Source organism: Acanthochromis polyacanthus, chromosome 13 (assembly GCF_021347895.1).
Source record: "Acanthochromis polyacanthus isolate Apoly-LR-REF ecotype Palm Island chromosome 13, KAUST_Apoly_ChrSc, whole genome shotgun sequence".
Taxonomy (NCBI): Eukaryota; Metazoa; Chordata; class Actinopteri; family Pomacentridae; genus Acanthochromis; species Acanthochromis polyacanthus.
Window position 1 is genome coordinate 6,030,233 of NC_067125.1, and position 17,272 is coordinate 6,047,504.

The 17,272-nt window shown below is 41.4% G+C and overlaps 1 protein-coding gene across 1 annotated transcript; it reads right to left on the minus strand.

The window, feature by feature from the left end:
- Positions 1-50: 50 nt before the first annotated feature.
- LOC110966708 (A disintegrin and metalloproteinase with thrombospondin motifs 8) lies at positions 51-16,911 on the minus strand. The gene is made up of 9 exons (XM_022216152.2): positions 15,622-16,911; positions 13,324-13,563; positions 8,499-8,631; positions 8,184-8,351; positions 7,065-7,357; positions 4,641-4,827; positions 3,612-3,784; positions 3,134-3,309; positions 51-2,413 (listed from the first exon to the last, which is right to left on the minus strand). The coding sequence occupies exons 1-9, from the start codon at positions 16,357-16,359 to the stop codon at positions 1,669-1,671; spliced, it is 2,853 nt and encodes a 950-aa protein (XP_022071844.2). The 5' UTR covers positions 16,360-16,911; the 3' UTR covers positions 51-1,668.
- Positions 16,912-17,272: the final 361 nt, after the last annotated feature.

The window sequence follows — 17,272 nt, forward strand, 5'->3', positions numbered from 1 at the left end:
TGCCATTTTGGTAGTCATGGATGATAGGCTGCAGTCAAAGAGAACATGTATTGACATAAATGTGTTTATTTGACCGTTTTATAGACAAAAACCTCAAAAACAGCAGCATCTGCCATGTTAATTACATGTCCAAGGTAAAAACTTTACAAAAATAAATAGCTTAAAAAGGAAGCTGCAATAATAAAATAGTATGGTCCTTCACTGAAGGGATACAGGCCTAATGCTCCATCTCGTTTTATAACATACTGTAAATTAACAACAGGAATGAAGAAATCAAATATACATACAAGAGTCTGAAAACCATTGTGAGCGTTTGCATATGCTGCTTTAACAAAAGAGTCTGAAAATGAATAAAATTAATGTTTTATGTTTTCATATACAAGATAGATAATATGCTTATCATTTAACTTAGTAATATCTCCAAACAAACGTGTTGTTTGCACCACTGATAATTGCAACTGCATTGTAATGCACCTCGGAAAAGGCTAAAATCAAACTACGGGGCAGAGGAGAATTCTCTGTCATGGGCTTTTCTGATCAGGAGTGACCAGTCATTTTCTAGGCTAAACAATTTTACACAATGTGTAAACTCAAATTCTATAAGATTCTTTCAATTCTACATGTGTAGTTGAGTATTTGAACAATCTGTTTGCCACATTATAAAGTTTAAATATTGCCAAACAAAGTGTCAGTGAATGGTTTGCCCATAGCTTAACTATGCTAATCTCCAGGATAAAAGCATGACATCATTATCACAAGCATTTAATGCAAATCACATTAGTATGTGTGGAAAGGAGAAGCAGTCACACAGGACAGGAACACATTTCTCTGAGGCTAAAAATCCCAATGCCTCAATCGTAAGTACTTACCTCAATAATAGGTAAATGGCTCGATCAAAGCTTCATAGAGGGTTGAGTTCTGTGGAGGACAGTTAGAGGTATATATACACTGTGCTGGTGTTTGACAGCAGGTTTAATGCCATTGTTCTAGACCCACAATAAGTGACAGCTAACTCAGGAAGTGCAGATTATTATCAAATTTCATCCAAAAAGTTAGAATCTATTTGAGTGGGACTAGAAAGCTTCTCATTCTGGAGAAAACATACACCGCACCTTCATCTAGCATGTATACATAACATCACGTGTACATTCTGAGGTAGATTTTCTTTGTTTCAAATCTTAATAGTGGTTGTCAAATGTCAACAAAAGATGACAAAGCAATATTCAGGTAAAAGCCCTTAATGTGATTGATGCAACCAGATGGTAACATGGATGGATTATGAGACAAAGGGTCCTGGGACACAGACATATAAAAGACCCAGATCTCACAAACTGAAATAGGCACAAATAGACCACTGAGATGTGCCACATTACATTATGCAGATAAACTACAATTTTAAGAACTGCTGAGACACAGAATTGAGTAATTTTGTGTCGCCTGGTAATTGCTTTGGATCACGTTGTGATGATTTGGCACCTCTTTGTAGTCTTTAGAGTGTCGTTGTGATTATTTTGCACCTTTTTGTGTGCTTTCTTTGTAGTTTGTTTGCTTGTTTTCTCTAGATATTTTGCCTCTGGGCCCAAGCCTGGTGCACCCATTCAGTAATCCATCCATGCCTGGTAAGTTGCACACAGACCAAAAAGTGAAAGTTCACTGTTCTCATGTTCTTCATAAGCAGTCCTGGTTGAAACATTCTCCAGAGACTGGCTCTGGGACTTTGTTCGGATCGCACTTCTCTGGCTCAACAGTCTTCCCAGTGTAGTCTATGCAGAAGACGCTGCGGCGGCGCGCTCCCTGACCACAAGTTCGTGAGCAGGCAGACCACGGTCCCATCTGCCATATGGGGCATGGCAGATCCCCGCAAGGCCTGATGTCCATAGGCTTCAGGTCTTTGTCACACAGGCTGGAGAGGAATCCTTCGTTGTCTCGGCATTCAACATTCCTCCTGGACCACCCGGAGCCACAGCTCTTGGAGCACTCAGACCACTCTCCTAGTACCCAGTCAGGCACATCAAACTGATGGATCATATGCAAAGACAGCGACAAGCCATTCTTCTCTTTTGATTTGTTGAAGGTCACATCTCTGGGGATGAAAAAGGTATACTTGACCTTGGGAGGGTTGGCATCCCCTGCAGTGGCCAGGAGTTGGATTGTAATGGCCTCCTTCAGCTGCCTGAAGCTCTGGATTCTCTCTAACGTGGTGGAGGAGCCGCTGTACTTCAGGATAGCACCCAGCACTGGAATATCTTGCTCCACCGTGGAGACAGAGAAGTTACCATTGAGGATGTAGCTACCACTCTCTCTCTTTATAGCCAGGTAGTTCCCATCATGTTTGATTCCTCTGTGGCTCCGCTGTTTGATGTCAATGTTTGTCGCACCAATGGGAATTGTGACAATATCATTGTATCCAAAGCTGGTAGAGAAAACAAACAAAGAACCTGATTGAGGTAACTGACACTTTGTACATGGTTCGTGCACTCACTTTAAATAAATAGCTCAACAGTGTAAGAATATACTTTTTTGTTTCTTCCTCTAAGTTAGAGGACAGGATTGATACTTTCATATGCTGGAGCTCGAGCTGTTAGAGAATTAGCTTAGCTTAGCATAAAAATGTAAGCTGACTGGTTCTCTTCAACATACAAGTATCACCCCACATGTAAAACTACTCATCTAACCTAATGTGATCTGATCTAAACTATTCACTGCTTAATGCAATGATTGAACATTTTGGGTCATATGACAGAATCTAGTTTCCATGCACTGAGCAACCACAGAAATGTAGCTGTGAAGTGTCAAGCTAACAGACGCATAGCTGGCACTGAGCTTCTCATCGAACTCCTGGAAATGACGAGAATAAGTATGTTTTGTTTAACTATGTATAGTGAATAGTGTGCAGGATTTAGCAACATCTAGTGGTGAGATTGCAGATTGCAACCAGCTGAACAGCCCCCCTCCCCCCAATCAGATGGTTATGAAAGCTACTGGTGCTGATTGTGCTTGATTAACAATCATCAACATACAAGGCAATGCTAACACATGCTAATACATTTCAGTGAATCTGAGCTTCATTGTGACCACATATGCATCAAATCTTAAATTTTTATTGGTGAGGACTGTTTTCTAGAGGACTTACGTTGCTTTATTGTAGGAGCCTGTGATCTTTCTGCAGGTGAGTCCATTTCCTCCACACACTCCACACTTATCCACCCTCTTGTTGGATCCGATCACCTGGTCGCAGCCGGCCTTCACACACTGGCCTTGGACACACACTGATGTGGTGTCAGGGCCACAGGTCGTCCCATCAGTCACCTGCAGCATTCATACAGGTGTCATTAAAGGTGAAATGCAATGGTCACATTCAGATGAGATTTCCTAATCATTCCTCAGTTCCAATTACAGTGACAACTTTTGACTTAAAAACCTTTACTTAAGTTTTTACCAAAGAAGAAGTTGCTTAAGTTCATGTTATTTAATGAGGAAACTACATATTTTCTAATATGTGGGTTTCCACTCACTGCAGTGTCCTGTTCATATACTGTCACAAAACTCAATTTATTTGTAATGGGAAGATAAGTGAGCTAAAACTGAAAGTGTGTGAGTAAACACTGTACCTTGGATTCAAACACCTTGAATTCACTGCTGCCTCTGGCTCTGCAGAACAGCTTACACCTGTCTCTGGGAGAAACACCAGCATACTTCGGTATCCACTGTTTCATGTTCCCATTGTAGTCCAGGTAGTTGGGGCTGTTGTACTTCTCACACTGCTCCTCTCTGAAACTTCTACCTGAAGAGAAAAAACAGAACAATTGATAAAGATGCCCTACAAAACCTTTATTGTTCTATAGAAATACTGGGGGCTGGTAGGCATAACTAGTAGGTTAAACGGTAATTAACAATTGGTCTTGGAGTGTGCAATGTTGTTTGTCTGTGTCTGTTAGCTCTGTGATGGACTGGCAACCCCCCCAGAGTGCACTCTGTCTTAAGCCCCCACTTTGTGCTTAAAATTGTCCTAAAAAATTTTTTTCACTGAAAAGAATAAATTGCTGAGCGAGATGGTGTGGGGCTACGATAAATACTCCAGTATCCTCAGAATTAATGGAAATATTGGAAATCATGACACAACAAGAACATTTACAAATCTTAAAAAAAGGGATCCAAGACCTTAGAATGTACTGTCCTAATGTCTAAATTACAGAGGTATAGTGTTAGAAGAGCAGTGCTTGATGACTCCATGTGAAGTCCTTCAGGACCTAGTTTTGGGGGTTTGTGGTATGTTTTGTTTGCAGATGACCAATTTATAATGTAAGATAAAGTAAGAACTATTTAGATAAAAAGTTATCATTCAATCTGGAAAAATGTTTTATGGCTATTCCTAATCAGAACAGATTAAACAGCTCACTGTTGATTGATGAAATTAGTAATGCAAAAGTATTTGAAGTTAAACCTTTGAAGTAATAAACCTGGAAACCAAGTATTGCATATGCGCAACAAAGGTGTTTGCTATATTTGTGATCTGAACAAAGCAAAGTATATATTAGATCGAAAGGTACAATGCACATTCAGTACTGGCACATTTATAATCCTGACTATCAGCAGTTTCAAGCGTTGAATTTTGAAACCTGCATGGAGTTGATTCTCACCTTCATTGTTGTCACATGGCTCTATGTTGCAGGACTGGTACTGAACCCTCTGTCCCTCACAGTACTTCCCTCCATTCTGAGGCACCGGGTCAGTGCACTCCCTGTAGGAGAACTCCACCCCACCTCCACAAGTCCTGGAGCACTGCTTCCACGGACCCCAGGAGCTCCAGCCGCCGTCCACAACCATCTGTGGTAAAACACAGAAAAAAAAGCAGCCAGAGTAGTTGGTTAGAGCTCAGAGCCAACGGCAATCTCAGCTGTGCAGCCTAAACCACAGTCTGGGCTTCTGGGTTTGAGGCCGCACAGTGTGTTGGCGTGCTGCAACTCAAGGCTAAATCTGTGTTGAAGTTCGGCACGCGCCTGCTGTCTGCCTCTACCCACATTCCTGCCACATGTGTCACTCACCGCTAGTGGAACCTGCCATGCTGCAACTTTGTACAGCAAAATTAAAAGTGTGTGTGTGTGTGTGTATGTGTTTGCTAGCGTGGATGTCCTTTCCAGAAGTTTTATGAGTTTGGACCAGCTAACATCTCAGCTGCCAGCACGTCTGGATTCATAAGCAGATGTGTGTTTATAACACAAGGAGAAGATATCAGGGCAACCAAGCTAAAATGAAACACTGAGAGGTATAAATGTACCTTTAAGGAAATATAAAAAGGCATCATGAAGCAGATGCATTAATACTCAGCTATATTCAAAGAAATGTCGTAATCTGTACTTTTAGCCCTTTACTTTTCATTCATGTATTCAACATAAAACACACACAGCCGCAGTACTGGAAAAGAGACAAACCTCCACTAACCTCACACTTTAAACTCAAACAGCAGATTTACAACAGAGCTTATGTATTGGGTGCTTGATATAACGGGAAAATAAAGTTGGAATTCAACAAACTTCATGATAACTGTTGGAGACCTTTCAACAGCAGAACATATTTTTTCCAAGTGCTTTAAGGAGTTGTCCAACATGCTTGCTTCAAAGGTCAAACTGTCAAGCTTATTCTAGACTTTGGAAACAGCAACATATAAAACAATCTCACCTCCATGTCCATGTAAGAGCTATTCTAGGGCTTTGGATCAAATCACACGTTAAAGGAACTTACTTTGATGCTTGAAATTTTACGATATTTTTGGTCAGGGAGAAGCAGTTACAAATCAGCAGATCAGTACATCTGAAGCTGATAGACAGAACATTAATTCAGGATATTAGTTGTATTGTTGTGGAAGAATAAACTGTGAAACAGATGGCGACATATTTTCTTGGTTTGTCAACAAACGCTGTGTAAGAAATCCAATGAGGATATTGGCTCGAGTTTTATGACTAATAGTTATATTCAGTACATGAGTAGTGCTGTTCTAAAGCAGTGACTCATCAAAACCTGACAGCAGTTCTCAGCAGCAGTTCTCAGCATGCAACGAGACGTAAATGAGGTCCAAAGGGTGCCACAGGATATTGACAGATCAGATGCTTCAGAAAAAAAATACTGACAGCAGGTAGACCAAAACGCAAACCTTCCTGGTGGAGGGACACAACCACAACAAGCCCAATCACAATAGGACCTTCAGGGCTGATATGGCTAATATGTTAGGAAACAAATGTCTGTTTACACATCTGGCCTTTTTTTTTTGTTTTTCACCAACTCATGAGTAAAATATCCAGGTCATTAGCTGCTAAATGTTCCAATATGTCCACCAGCTAGTTGCTCTTTTTGACTGTCTGCCATTTGGTGCTGAGTAGGTAATGATCAGTGGGTTTATCAGATCTTGGCTGAGAAGAGCTGCCTGCTTTGGCTTAAATGTGACAGAGATGAGAGCAACAACGAACACTAAGTTGGGCTATGCTACCAAAACAACGAGCTGAAAGATGCCAAATGTAGGGACTGTTGGGTATCGCAAAATGACTAGATAGTCCTCAGTCAAAAAGCAGTGTTCATATTGCACACAGTAATTGAACCCTTTCTTCATATAAAAATAGTAATTAATTCAGCTAAAGTTACAAAATGCTCTTGTTTAAAGCTGGCCATGGTGTGAACAGTTAACAATTATAGTATAATGGTAACTTGTAGAACTAATAGTTCTAAGTCAACAAATAGCTGTTGTAAATTGTCAACTGCCAACATTTCTACAATTTCATTTAGCAGACGCTTTTGTCCAAAGCGACGTACAACACAAGCAAGAATTCCAACATAAGGAAAAACCTGTAGTAAGTGCAAAAGTGCAAAAGTGCGATTGGTCAAAGGTGTTGCCATCAAGTGGCAACATTTGTTAATGTTAGCTACTATAAACTGCTGGTATGAAACTGAGCATGTTACTGCTAAAGAATTCAACTCTTCATTTGTAAGAAGATGATTTGTTTCAAACTAACACATTTTCTTTGCTAAAACAAACAGCTACTTTTCCAGTAAAGACAAAGACAGTGGCTTACCGATGGCTGCATCACCTCCAGGGTTGACATGCAGGCTCCATTAAGGCAGGTCCCGTTGGGGCTACAGGGGGTACCATCAGCCCAGGGCAAGCTGCCGTTCTTGGTGGAGCACTGTGGCGTCCCATCCTCATGACACCACAGCTGGCTGCAGATATCACTGTCTGAGGTGTTGGGGCAGTGGATGAACTCTTCTCCAAAAATCTGCTGGCACTGTTGGTCCAGGCTGTACTTGGTGCCTGGCAGTTCTCTTGGTAAAGGCATGGTGCTCTCTGGGACATCCAGAAGGCAGTCTCCTGTGGTTTCAGTACAAAGCAACACTGTATGAGACTGATTATATTGAGGTTTATGGAGATTATGGGCTTTGCGGCACAGTGACAATTGTAAATGTGTTGCTCTTTGTGTGTGGTATGACAACAGTGGAAAAATATTTAGGGCAAGTTGTGTCTTGACTATAAAAATGAATAAACTGACTTTAACTAATGCAGTTCGCTTTTATAGCCAGCCTAATGCTCTGACCCTGGACATTTGCCGGCAAAACTAATGCTGAATTTAATCATTATGCCTCTAATGATCTTTATTACTTGCAGTAAGTTTTTGTCTGGAGTTGTCAATGACATTCACTGTTTGGAATGAACAATCTCAGCCACATGAGTTTTCGTCATAGACATTTTCCAACTGATAAAGAACATATTTTGCTGACACCAGCTGTTGCTCTTGGCTGAGAAGGTGGAGAACAGGAAGAAGTCCATAGTATGACTCAGTGGAAAAGAAGGTTCAGTGATAGGTCTAGCAAGGATACAAACAATACAAGATGCACAACATGAGATGAGGGACAGGAGGCAACGGAGGTGAGGCAAGGCGAAGGCAAAAAAACAGAAAGGGAGATGAGTGAGGAGAACAGGATGTGGATATCTGCAGCAAGATAAACTATCCCTACAACCCATTATTTGAGGGGAGCAACATGTTTAAGCAGGAAAGAGGTTACGTTCACGAGAAGATGAGAGGAACAGTATTTTTTATTCATGTCTGAATCAGCCCTAATAACAGAGTCACAGTCTCATGGCAGATGTCTCTACATTACGTTTTGACACACGGGAGCAAAAGTGGAATCTTCCCTACCATGCCCATTGTCAAAGAATTCAGTGACGTAGAGAGCGCTGCAGGGAGACCAAGGAGCAGTCTTGTTGAGGCTGACAAACAGAGGAGCCATCAGGTAATGTCCTCCCAGATCCCCAAACAGCCTCTCACATGTCTTGGAGTCATCATGAGGCATACTCAACACATGACCTGCAGGAGGAGAGGACATTTGGAAATGCTTCAAGTGTGGTTAAGAATGTCTGACATCTGTACATAACAGAACTTGCCTATTACGCTAAATTTCAAAAGTTTACTACACACACCAGCCCACCCGTATAACAGCAAGTGTGACCTAACCGAGCTCGTGTGCAGCTGTGAAGGCAGCCTGCAGGCCGTTGTCCTCAATAACCGAACAGCTTCTCTTAGGGTCGCACATGGTCCCAACATCTGCCACGCCCAGCGTGTCGCAGCTCTTCTGTCCGCAGATGTCCTGCAACACAAACACAGAAAAAACACTGAAACTGGAACAGTGGGATCATAGAAACATATGACTACTGTCCAACATTTTGACCTATTGTGCCTCCCCAGAACCGTATTCTGTATTTTCTCTTTGGTACTTATACTATTAGCCCACCTATTTCTTTTAACTAACTAACTGTTTATTTCACTTTAGCAGTCTACTATAACTGATTATCCATTACTACCAACTAATCTTTTCAACTATCTTACTTTCAGCTAACTGTGTAACAGTTTATGTTACTTTTTTATAACTGCTACACCAGTTTCTTTCAGCTAATTAGTTTATTTGTGACTTTAAGCCACCTGTGATAATTGTGTATCCACTAGCAATTTATGTTGCATTTAACTAGCTAATTCAACTGTATCAGTCATCCATTTTAGTGACTTGTCACAATATTTATCCATTAATTATAACTAAGCCATTAATTAGTTGCACCTATTCACCATTTTTCCAGCTACCCCTGTTTCAAAGCACTGTACTAGAAGACAACCAGTCATGAAGTTTGTTTTAGCTAAGCTATTAGGGCTAGCTCTGTATTAGCTAACAAAGTGAGCATATCTTTAGATAAAAAACAAAACAAAAACTACTCTGCCCACAAGTCAATAGGTAAAAACATGTAAATTCTTTTTTTTTCTCTTTAATGTAATAATGACTAAAGTTATAGGTACCTATTGTATGCCAGATAGAATCACCATATGTCAGAGAAGAGCACTACAACTAGCATGTATATATCCTACTTTGTCATATAAATTTGCATTGTCAAGTAAAGGCGACTTGTCTTGACTAAACAATGTAGAATATTTAAGTCATGCACTCCTACAAACCTGCAAAAGAGTAGCACACAGTATGTCAGGAAGAATCAGTATGTACCAGTGGGTGGTATTTGCCAGCAGAGCATACGTGACATACCATTTGTAAGTGCCACAAGTCAGTAGAACAGCAGTGGAAAAAACCACAAGTAATACAACACTCACAATCAACACCAGCTATTAGAAGAAGAGCTGTATACCATCAGCTACTTTTTTTTATCTCACTGCTGCTGCTAAAACTGCTTCAGCGTCAAGGAACACTAAAATTTTCCACCAACACTTTACAAAAATACATTCTTGTATGAGATTCAAAGTATTTCATTCATTCCAACTCAAGCTATTGTCACAGACTGTAGTTATGTGCAAACCCTGTTATTTGCAACAACAGCATAGTGGACAACAAATTTAGCAGTATCTAGATCTCGTGTTTAATACATGCCAATGCATTATCAATAGGGCTGCACGATATGGACAAAAAGTCATATCTCGATATTTTTGTGCTGAATGGCGATATACGATATTTCTCGATATTTTTTTTTTCCATTGAATTAATACCATTAAGCCATGTTCCTGGTCAAAACCACGTGACAAATGTCACAAAGGCGCTTTTATTAATGCTTAGCAGCAAAAGAACATGTGCCTAAATTCACAGCTTTTACTAAACAACACTCTCTTAAATAAAAATACGAACCAATGTACTTTCCTTTACTGTGCAGCGGTTTAGATGCAGTTTATGCAAAGTGCAAAATGAACAGAAAGTATTCTATCGACCAAAAAACAACAGGTCAGCTGGTTATTCATGAGCTTCAGTTTTTTTGCCAAACAATATGTGTCCAAAATACATTTGACATGTACCACCCACCTAAACATTGCAGGCCAAGCAATCCCCCTAATCCCCCACCCCCTAATAGCAACAGCAGTTTCCACCCTCAGCAGGACAATGCACCCCGAGACACCACAAAAACTGCTCATTAGTGACCCGGGGAACATTACAGAGATGTTCACCCAGGTTTCACACTCCCCAGATCCAAATCTTACTGAGCATCTGTGGGATGTTCCAGGATCAGCCTGATCTTGGTAGGTCCCACCCTGCAACCCACAGAATCCACTGCCACCATCCCTAGAGGTCCTGAGTCCATGTCTCAATGGATCAGAGGACTTTTAGCAGCATAAAGGAGACCAACACAGTATTAGACAAGTGGTCATGATGCTATGCCTGATCGGTGTATATATACAATATATATCTAAATATATCACAGTTTGTGACTACATTTTAAGGACTATTAAAGAGTGAAAGGCCCTATCCTGCTTCAGTTATCTAACATATCTACAGTGTATGGGCACCCCTGGGTCAGTGTCATATAAATCACATGCGATGGAAAACCTTGGCCATCTATTTACAAATCAAAAACATGTTGCTCCATGTTTCCATCATAAAAAAGCCAGATAAATATCCTCAACATTCAGCCATTCCAGAGCTGTGATGTGGGAAAATTAACAGTGCGCTGTATCAGAAATCCTTCCCTACCCAAGAAGACGCCTGGCGACGTAGGATGGAGACAGAAGAAATCACAAGACAGAAGTCTCTGTGATTCAAAAGACATCTGGACTGGGAGCTGCAGTTTGAACACAGCTCAGCATGTGTTTGTACACCTTGTTCCACAACAGCAATCATCACTCTTGTATGCAGACATGCAGATGCAAGGCAAGATGTATGGGTTCACAGCTCCAGCCATGGTGCTACATTTTCAGATAGTGTAATCAGACTACAGACACACGGGGCCACAAAAAATGCCTGAGAAAAATATTTCCACTACATTCAAGTAGTGAAAAGGAGTGTAAGGTTTAAGTTTCACAACAGCCAGTAGTAGCAGCCTTCTCTTATGACTGTGGGATGCATGGCACATACTTTCAACCCCAACCCGGCCGCGCACTCAAGCCCTGACCATTTTAAGTGGCTTCATCATGTCAGGGCTGATTTGTGGTGGCACTAAAGTTAGCTCATCCACGAGAAGCTTTCCGTTCTCTACGTTTCAAAGCATATCTCCGCGGAAATGGAAAAACAAACACAAACTAGGTTTGCGTGAATGATGGTTTCCCCTGAACGAAAGCTGCTTCACCAAATCCAACACAAGACTGCAAAAACCCATATGTTCTAGTCATCATTTCCGTGATCCGAGGTCAGATGTACATGCTTACGTCATTCGGTAGGAGGATAAATGCCAAGCCTGTCATCAAATCAAGCCGCAAACCAGGGCACTTAGCTATAAAAATGTAATAACAGAGAAGTTGCCCGCCTAATGTATTGTCTGCTAACACCTTGTCAGCATTCACATACCAGATGGAAGACGGCAGCCAAATACTGCAAAACAAGCCAATCACAACTCAAACCTTAGGGACCTGTGAACTTATTTCCTGTTGAAGCATCCATAAAGCACAGTTTGTTTGCTCTGTGTTGACATTCCCCCAGCTTGGAAAAGATTACAGCTATTCCATTTCTACCGTTTGGCTTCAGCATCGTTAATTTACCTGAAAAACTAAAAAGGCTTTCCTTTCTAGTTCATCTTTTTTCTGTTCTCACACTATATGGCAATAACTGGTCTAAAGTGAGGGGCTGTTTTTCAGCTGCAACTCTGAACCATTAACTAAAACTGGGTCTACAATGCACCTGCATGTGTTACTGCATGACAGTTTGGATTCACATAATTGCTGTGCGGTCGAATGTGCTGCCTCTGAAACCACAATATGCACCGCAGCTGGCCTGATCCTGAATTCCACCAGGCCTTCTTTCATGACTCATCCTTAGTGGGTTATTGCATTATGAATGGAGAAGAAAATATACCAGACTATTATGAGCGCAGGGACCATCCATTCCAATAATTCACTGTGGAGCACTCACTTCATTAGTTGTGTTGTATCCTTCACAAAACCACACTTTAAAGACAAGCTTGACTTTCATCATCTGTCATCATCAGTGTGAGTGTTAAAGGGGATATCCTGTGCATTGGCACAGCATATCCCCAAACTGCAGACTTTAACACAGCCTTAAAACTACTGAATTAAGGTTGCTTTTCTTTTCTTTTTTCTTTTTGTTGCAGCTAACATGTTAGCCAAACAAAATCGACTGCAGACACATTCAGTCATCACTTGGAATCATTAGCATTAGCACTCTCCTTTTACCTTTTGGTGATGGCAGGTGAGACACGATTTTTTTATTTTCAATTTTTTTTCTTTTGTTTGAAACAACGCTGATGATTAAAGGCAACACATTGACAAGCAAGATGCTAAAATGCCATGTAGTACTGAAGATAACCAAATATTTGGGTGATCATTTTCTGGGTTCCTCACTATGACTGATGCATTTTACAAAACAGACAGGCATTTGGCCAATTGGTTTTAGTAAAACTCTGAAATATTGCATATTTAAGTTACAATTTCTGATCAATTATTGTTAGTAATCAGAATTTTCTGCAGCTAAAACCTACTCCTGCTATAAAAATTACATTTGGTGTTCCCCAAGGATCAATTCTTGGGTCACACGTGTCTTGTCTGGGTCTTTATTTGTCATGTATTCAATACAGAAAAAACTAAACAAACTCTGCCAATGATGACCACAAGATGGATTCAAAAGGTCCAAAACGCTTGTTATTGAAACCGATGTTACGTGTAGCATCACATTAATAATATCTTGATCATGCCAAGATATAAAACTTTTATGCCTAAATTCTGCCAAATGTTTCACACCACATGTTTAAGGTCTTTACTGCAGATAATGGAATCCTTTACTAGAGAAACCTCAACAGCCACCTCAGCTGTGTTAATGAACTGGAGCAGATCTGTGCTTGGTCCTCACCTCTCTAGTGAACAGCATGGCAGTGTCGTAGTGCTCTGGATGCCTCTGGCTCGGTGGGTTGAAGAGTTGCTGCCAAGAACAGAAGTTTCTCAGAGCCACACCTCCGTTACTGGAGACCTCCGGTCCGACCTCCTCGTCCTCCACCGTCAGCATCTTCACCACCACCATGTTCACTGAGTTCTTTATGCTGGGGTGTTTGTAAAGCTGGGCAGCCATCGACATGAGGGTGAGAATGTAGTGCTGTGAAGAAAGAGAGGACATTTAAAAAGCTTGAATAATTTCTAGTTTCCTGTGTTTCATTTTTTCTGCTAAGCTGAATTACACAATGCACATATCTTTTCTGCATGCATTTGTATTTGTGTCTTTTTCTGCATCAACTAGCGCCCAACCAAAAATAGATTTTTTGAGATGAATGTTATTATTTAAGACATTTATTAAGATATGGCCAATATTGTTTTTGAACAGTCCCATAAAATTGGGTATGAAAAATAGGTTATACTAAGCAGGACATTTTACGCATAAACAATAAACTTATGAGTGCCCTCTGCTGGTCAAGCTATGTTCAGGCATTTTAAAATTATTGAAATAATTGTAGTGCAATTTCCGACTCATTGACCAACACTGCATATCTATGATAATGTGAAAGGAGTTACCGTATAAGATCGCCTCTGTCACACACTGCCTCTTAATATTAATTGAAATACAACAGCTAATTTTCATGGCTTTAGTTGTCTGAGTCACATACAGAGTCCGTGCAAAATCACATCAAAAGACCTTAGTGCCTGTTTTCCAGTCCCATAATCATAATCTAACCTATAATTGTAGCCAAAGGGTACAGATAAAATTATCTTCTAAAGTAAAGTACATTTGTGCGCATTATTGCTTAGATCACTCAAACATTACTTACACTATCTATCTCCAAAAATAAAAATGAATTCAAAAGGGAACAATATTGGCCATCTGAAGCATGCAGACTACATGATATTCCTGTTTAGTCTCGGATTGTAGGCATTAATATGTCTATTTTGCTGCTGCAGAAGAACCTCCAAGAAGTTAACCTAGAGTCTCCTCCTGTGCCAATAAACTGTCAGCTGCCTTTAAATGGGATGAAAGAAGCAGATGTGATTTGTATAAAATTCTGAACTACTATTGAGTTTTAAAAGTACAGACAGACTCAGTTCTATTCACATTTAAAGCTTGAAACCAGTTGCAGGACACTAAAAGCAGCATTATTTGGTTCACTAGTGATGATTGTGTCATAGGAGGTAGAGATGGGCAGGGATTTCCACAGAAATCACTGAGCGTGGGAGACTTCACCATGATGTGCATCCATGCTGAAATCACTTTTTCTAGGGTGGGATGACGTTCCCACAACAAAATTTTTCCACATGTGCTGTACGCACACCCACGGAACCACATGCTGATTTTTTCCTGGGGCGACCAAATCACAAAAATAATCTTGGCTAAGAGAAAGCCAGTGGACTAAAATGAAAATAAACCTGTATGATTTGTAATGAAAACCCAACAGTGCAGCTCATCAGTCTAACCTTTGTCCATCTGCCCTGATGCCTGAGTGCTACTGGGGAATACTGCAGTGATTTAGCAGCCAGGCTGTGTGTGAAATACAAAGAGAGGAGAATCTGGCAGGTGCAGACTGTGGCAGGATTGTGGATTGTCCTACTTTTTTTAAAGTAGGTTTTTGGATTGACTCTGGTTAGAACCAGGATTATTATTAGTTATGGAGGATGATAAATAAAAAAGACACCATCCATTAAACTGAGCTAATTCAAAATTTGGGTCCGTTATGCAGCAGGAAATGAAAGGAAAGGAAAGGAAAGGAAAGGAAAGGTCAATTTCATGTATTTACAATACTAAGTAAAGCAGAGTGGAATAAATGCTGTAAGCGCTGTGAATCTTCCCGGATGATGCTGAGGCATTGCTGCCAAATCGTGACCAACTCCTGAGGAATGTACTTCAGCATTGCTTGCATTTCTGTTGCCTGACCTCTTTCTCAGCCTGTGGAAAACAGGGAGCCCACCGATTTGCTCCCTCACTGCCAAAACATGTTTTATGAAGAAGCAGAGAAGAACATTTCCCCTGCCTCTGGGTTATGATTTCTGACTGAGCAGACAGGATGGGAAAATAAAGGGAAAATGGGACGACGTCTTCAGCAGCTTGTTTATGGGACAGTCTACACTGCGAAATTAAACTAAAGGTTTGTTTAGGTTTCTATCGTGTGTGTGTGTGTGTGTGTGTGTGTGTGTGTGTATGTGCAGGAAAGAATGAGTGGTGTCTGACCTGTGTTTCATCTCCATAGAAGTGGGTCATGGTTGAGTCTGCTACCACCAGCGTCTCTATGAACCGTGGCGCGGAAACGAACCGTCTCCGGCGAGGTTCCCTCTGTGCGTCACTGTGGCCGTGCGTAAAACTTTCCCCATTGCGCTTCTCGGCTCGGCTCTCCTCCGCCGCGTGATCAAACAGGAGTGGAACACCGTAACTTTTCGTGAATGTCCTCCTCTTGATGACATGCAGCTGCTCGGCAGAGTCTGGCCCCAGGCCGCCGCGTAGTTTGGGCTCAATTAAATACTCTTTGCCTTCAGTAATGAAGGACCCAAAGATACCGGAGCACAAACTGACAGCCACAACAGAGTTCTGATCTTGATCCACATTCCCCGAGTAAAAGCAGCTCCTCAGCTGTCCTTCACTCTCCAGTGTCTGGTTCATAAGTTTCTGGAGACCTCCGTCCAGGGCAGCTTGGGCACCTGAGGCGCTGCGTACAGCGGCAGCATCCTTGGCTTTGATGCGCTGAATGGTGAAGGACGGCGCGATAAAGCTGGTATCTGGTATGAGGTTTAGAGTCAAGTCCTTGCCAAATGCACTGAGGACAAACTTCGGCTGCTCCTCGCTTCTTTTCCAAAAGCGGCCGCTGATTCTTCCATTTATCCGAACAGGTACAACATCCTCTGATTCAAATGGAGTGGTTCGTGCCGCGTTGACGCACAGGAGAAAAAAGACAAAACGCACAGTGGCACACATCTTCTGCAGAAGAAGCTGCACTCAAGAGTTGTAAAACGAAAGACTTTTATAAAATGTATGTCCTTTATCTTTGGTAATGGCGCGTCTTCTCCAGACGGAAGAATATCTTCACAAAATCTTTTCAAATAAAGTGATTTTCCAGTGCTGTGGAGCCAGTCTTGGTCAAAGTGTGTCTGGTATTTAATTTCAGTCTGTCTGAGCTGTCGTTTCTACTTCTCTAAGCAAGCTAAGTCTTGTTGTATCCCTCACCAGCACCGCTACAGTCTGGACACATCGGGGGTATTTATACTTTCTGCTCTTCCCTGGACATGAGGGGGGTTATTTTTGATATCCTCCGTTGCTGGAAATTCTCCTCCCACTCGCACTTCATGAGAAACTCGCGGATAAAATGGATCCAATGAGAATAGGTCGACACTCCCCCCTTCTGAAATAGCTTGACAACCGCGCTCCTATTATTAACCCAGCGTGCTATATGGCAGCGGCAGGACATCTATACTACGCATAGCTGAAAGTCCGCTACTCGAGTTATTTCGGAGCGCTGTGTAAGTGACAGGCCCCCCACAGAGCCCGGAGCCCCCCCAGGGCCGAGCTGCTTTATCCCCGGCACAAAAGACCACCGCTGGACGCAGAAAGGCGCAGTGTGTGCCTGGAGCTGACCGCCGCCTCCAACACTGGAGAATGTCTAATCACATCAGTGGAGCCATAAGAACAATATTCTCTATAGCTGTGTGCTTTAAAGTCATACATGATCAATTTTAAGTGTTTTCCTGATTATTGGGGGAAAAAGAAATTTTAAAAAAACTGAAAAATCCCCAGTCTGTCCCATTTTAAAATGACACGTAGTGCTGCAGATTTGGAACATCTTTCCATGAAGTTTCTTTCACGCTTCATAAAGAGTAAATATAAAAGCTTT

Bases quoted from the DNA above. Each gene is read 5' to 3' on its own strand.
- LOC110966708 (XM_022216152.2), bottom strand. From the start codon at position 16,359: ATGTGTGCCACTGTGCGTTTTGTCTTTTTTCTCCTGTGCGTCAACGCG. The intron at 3,310-3,611 runs GTACAGTGTTTA...TGAATGCTGCAG, and splicing joins TCAAGGTGTTTGAATCCAAG to GTGACTGATGGGACGACCTG. The intron at 2,414-3,133 runs GTAAGTCCTCTA...TTTCTCTACCAG, and splicing joins GGCTCCTACAATAAAGCAAC to CTTTGGATACAATGATATTG.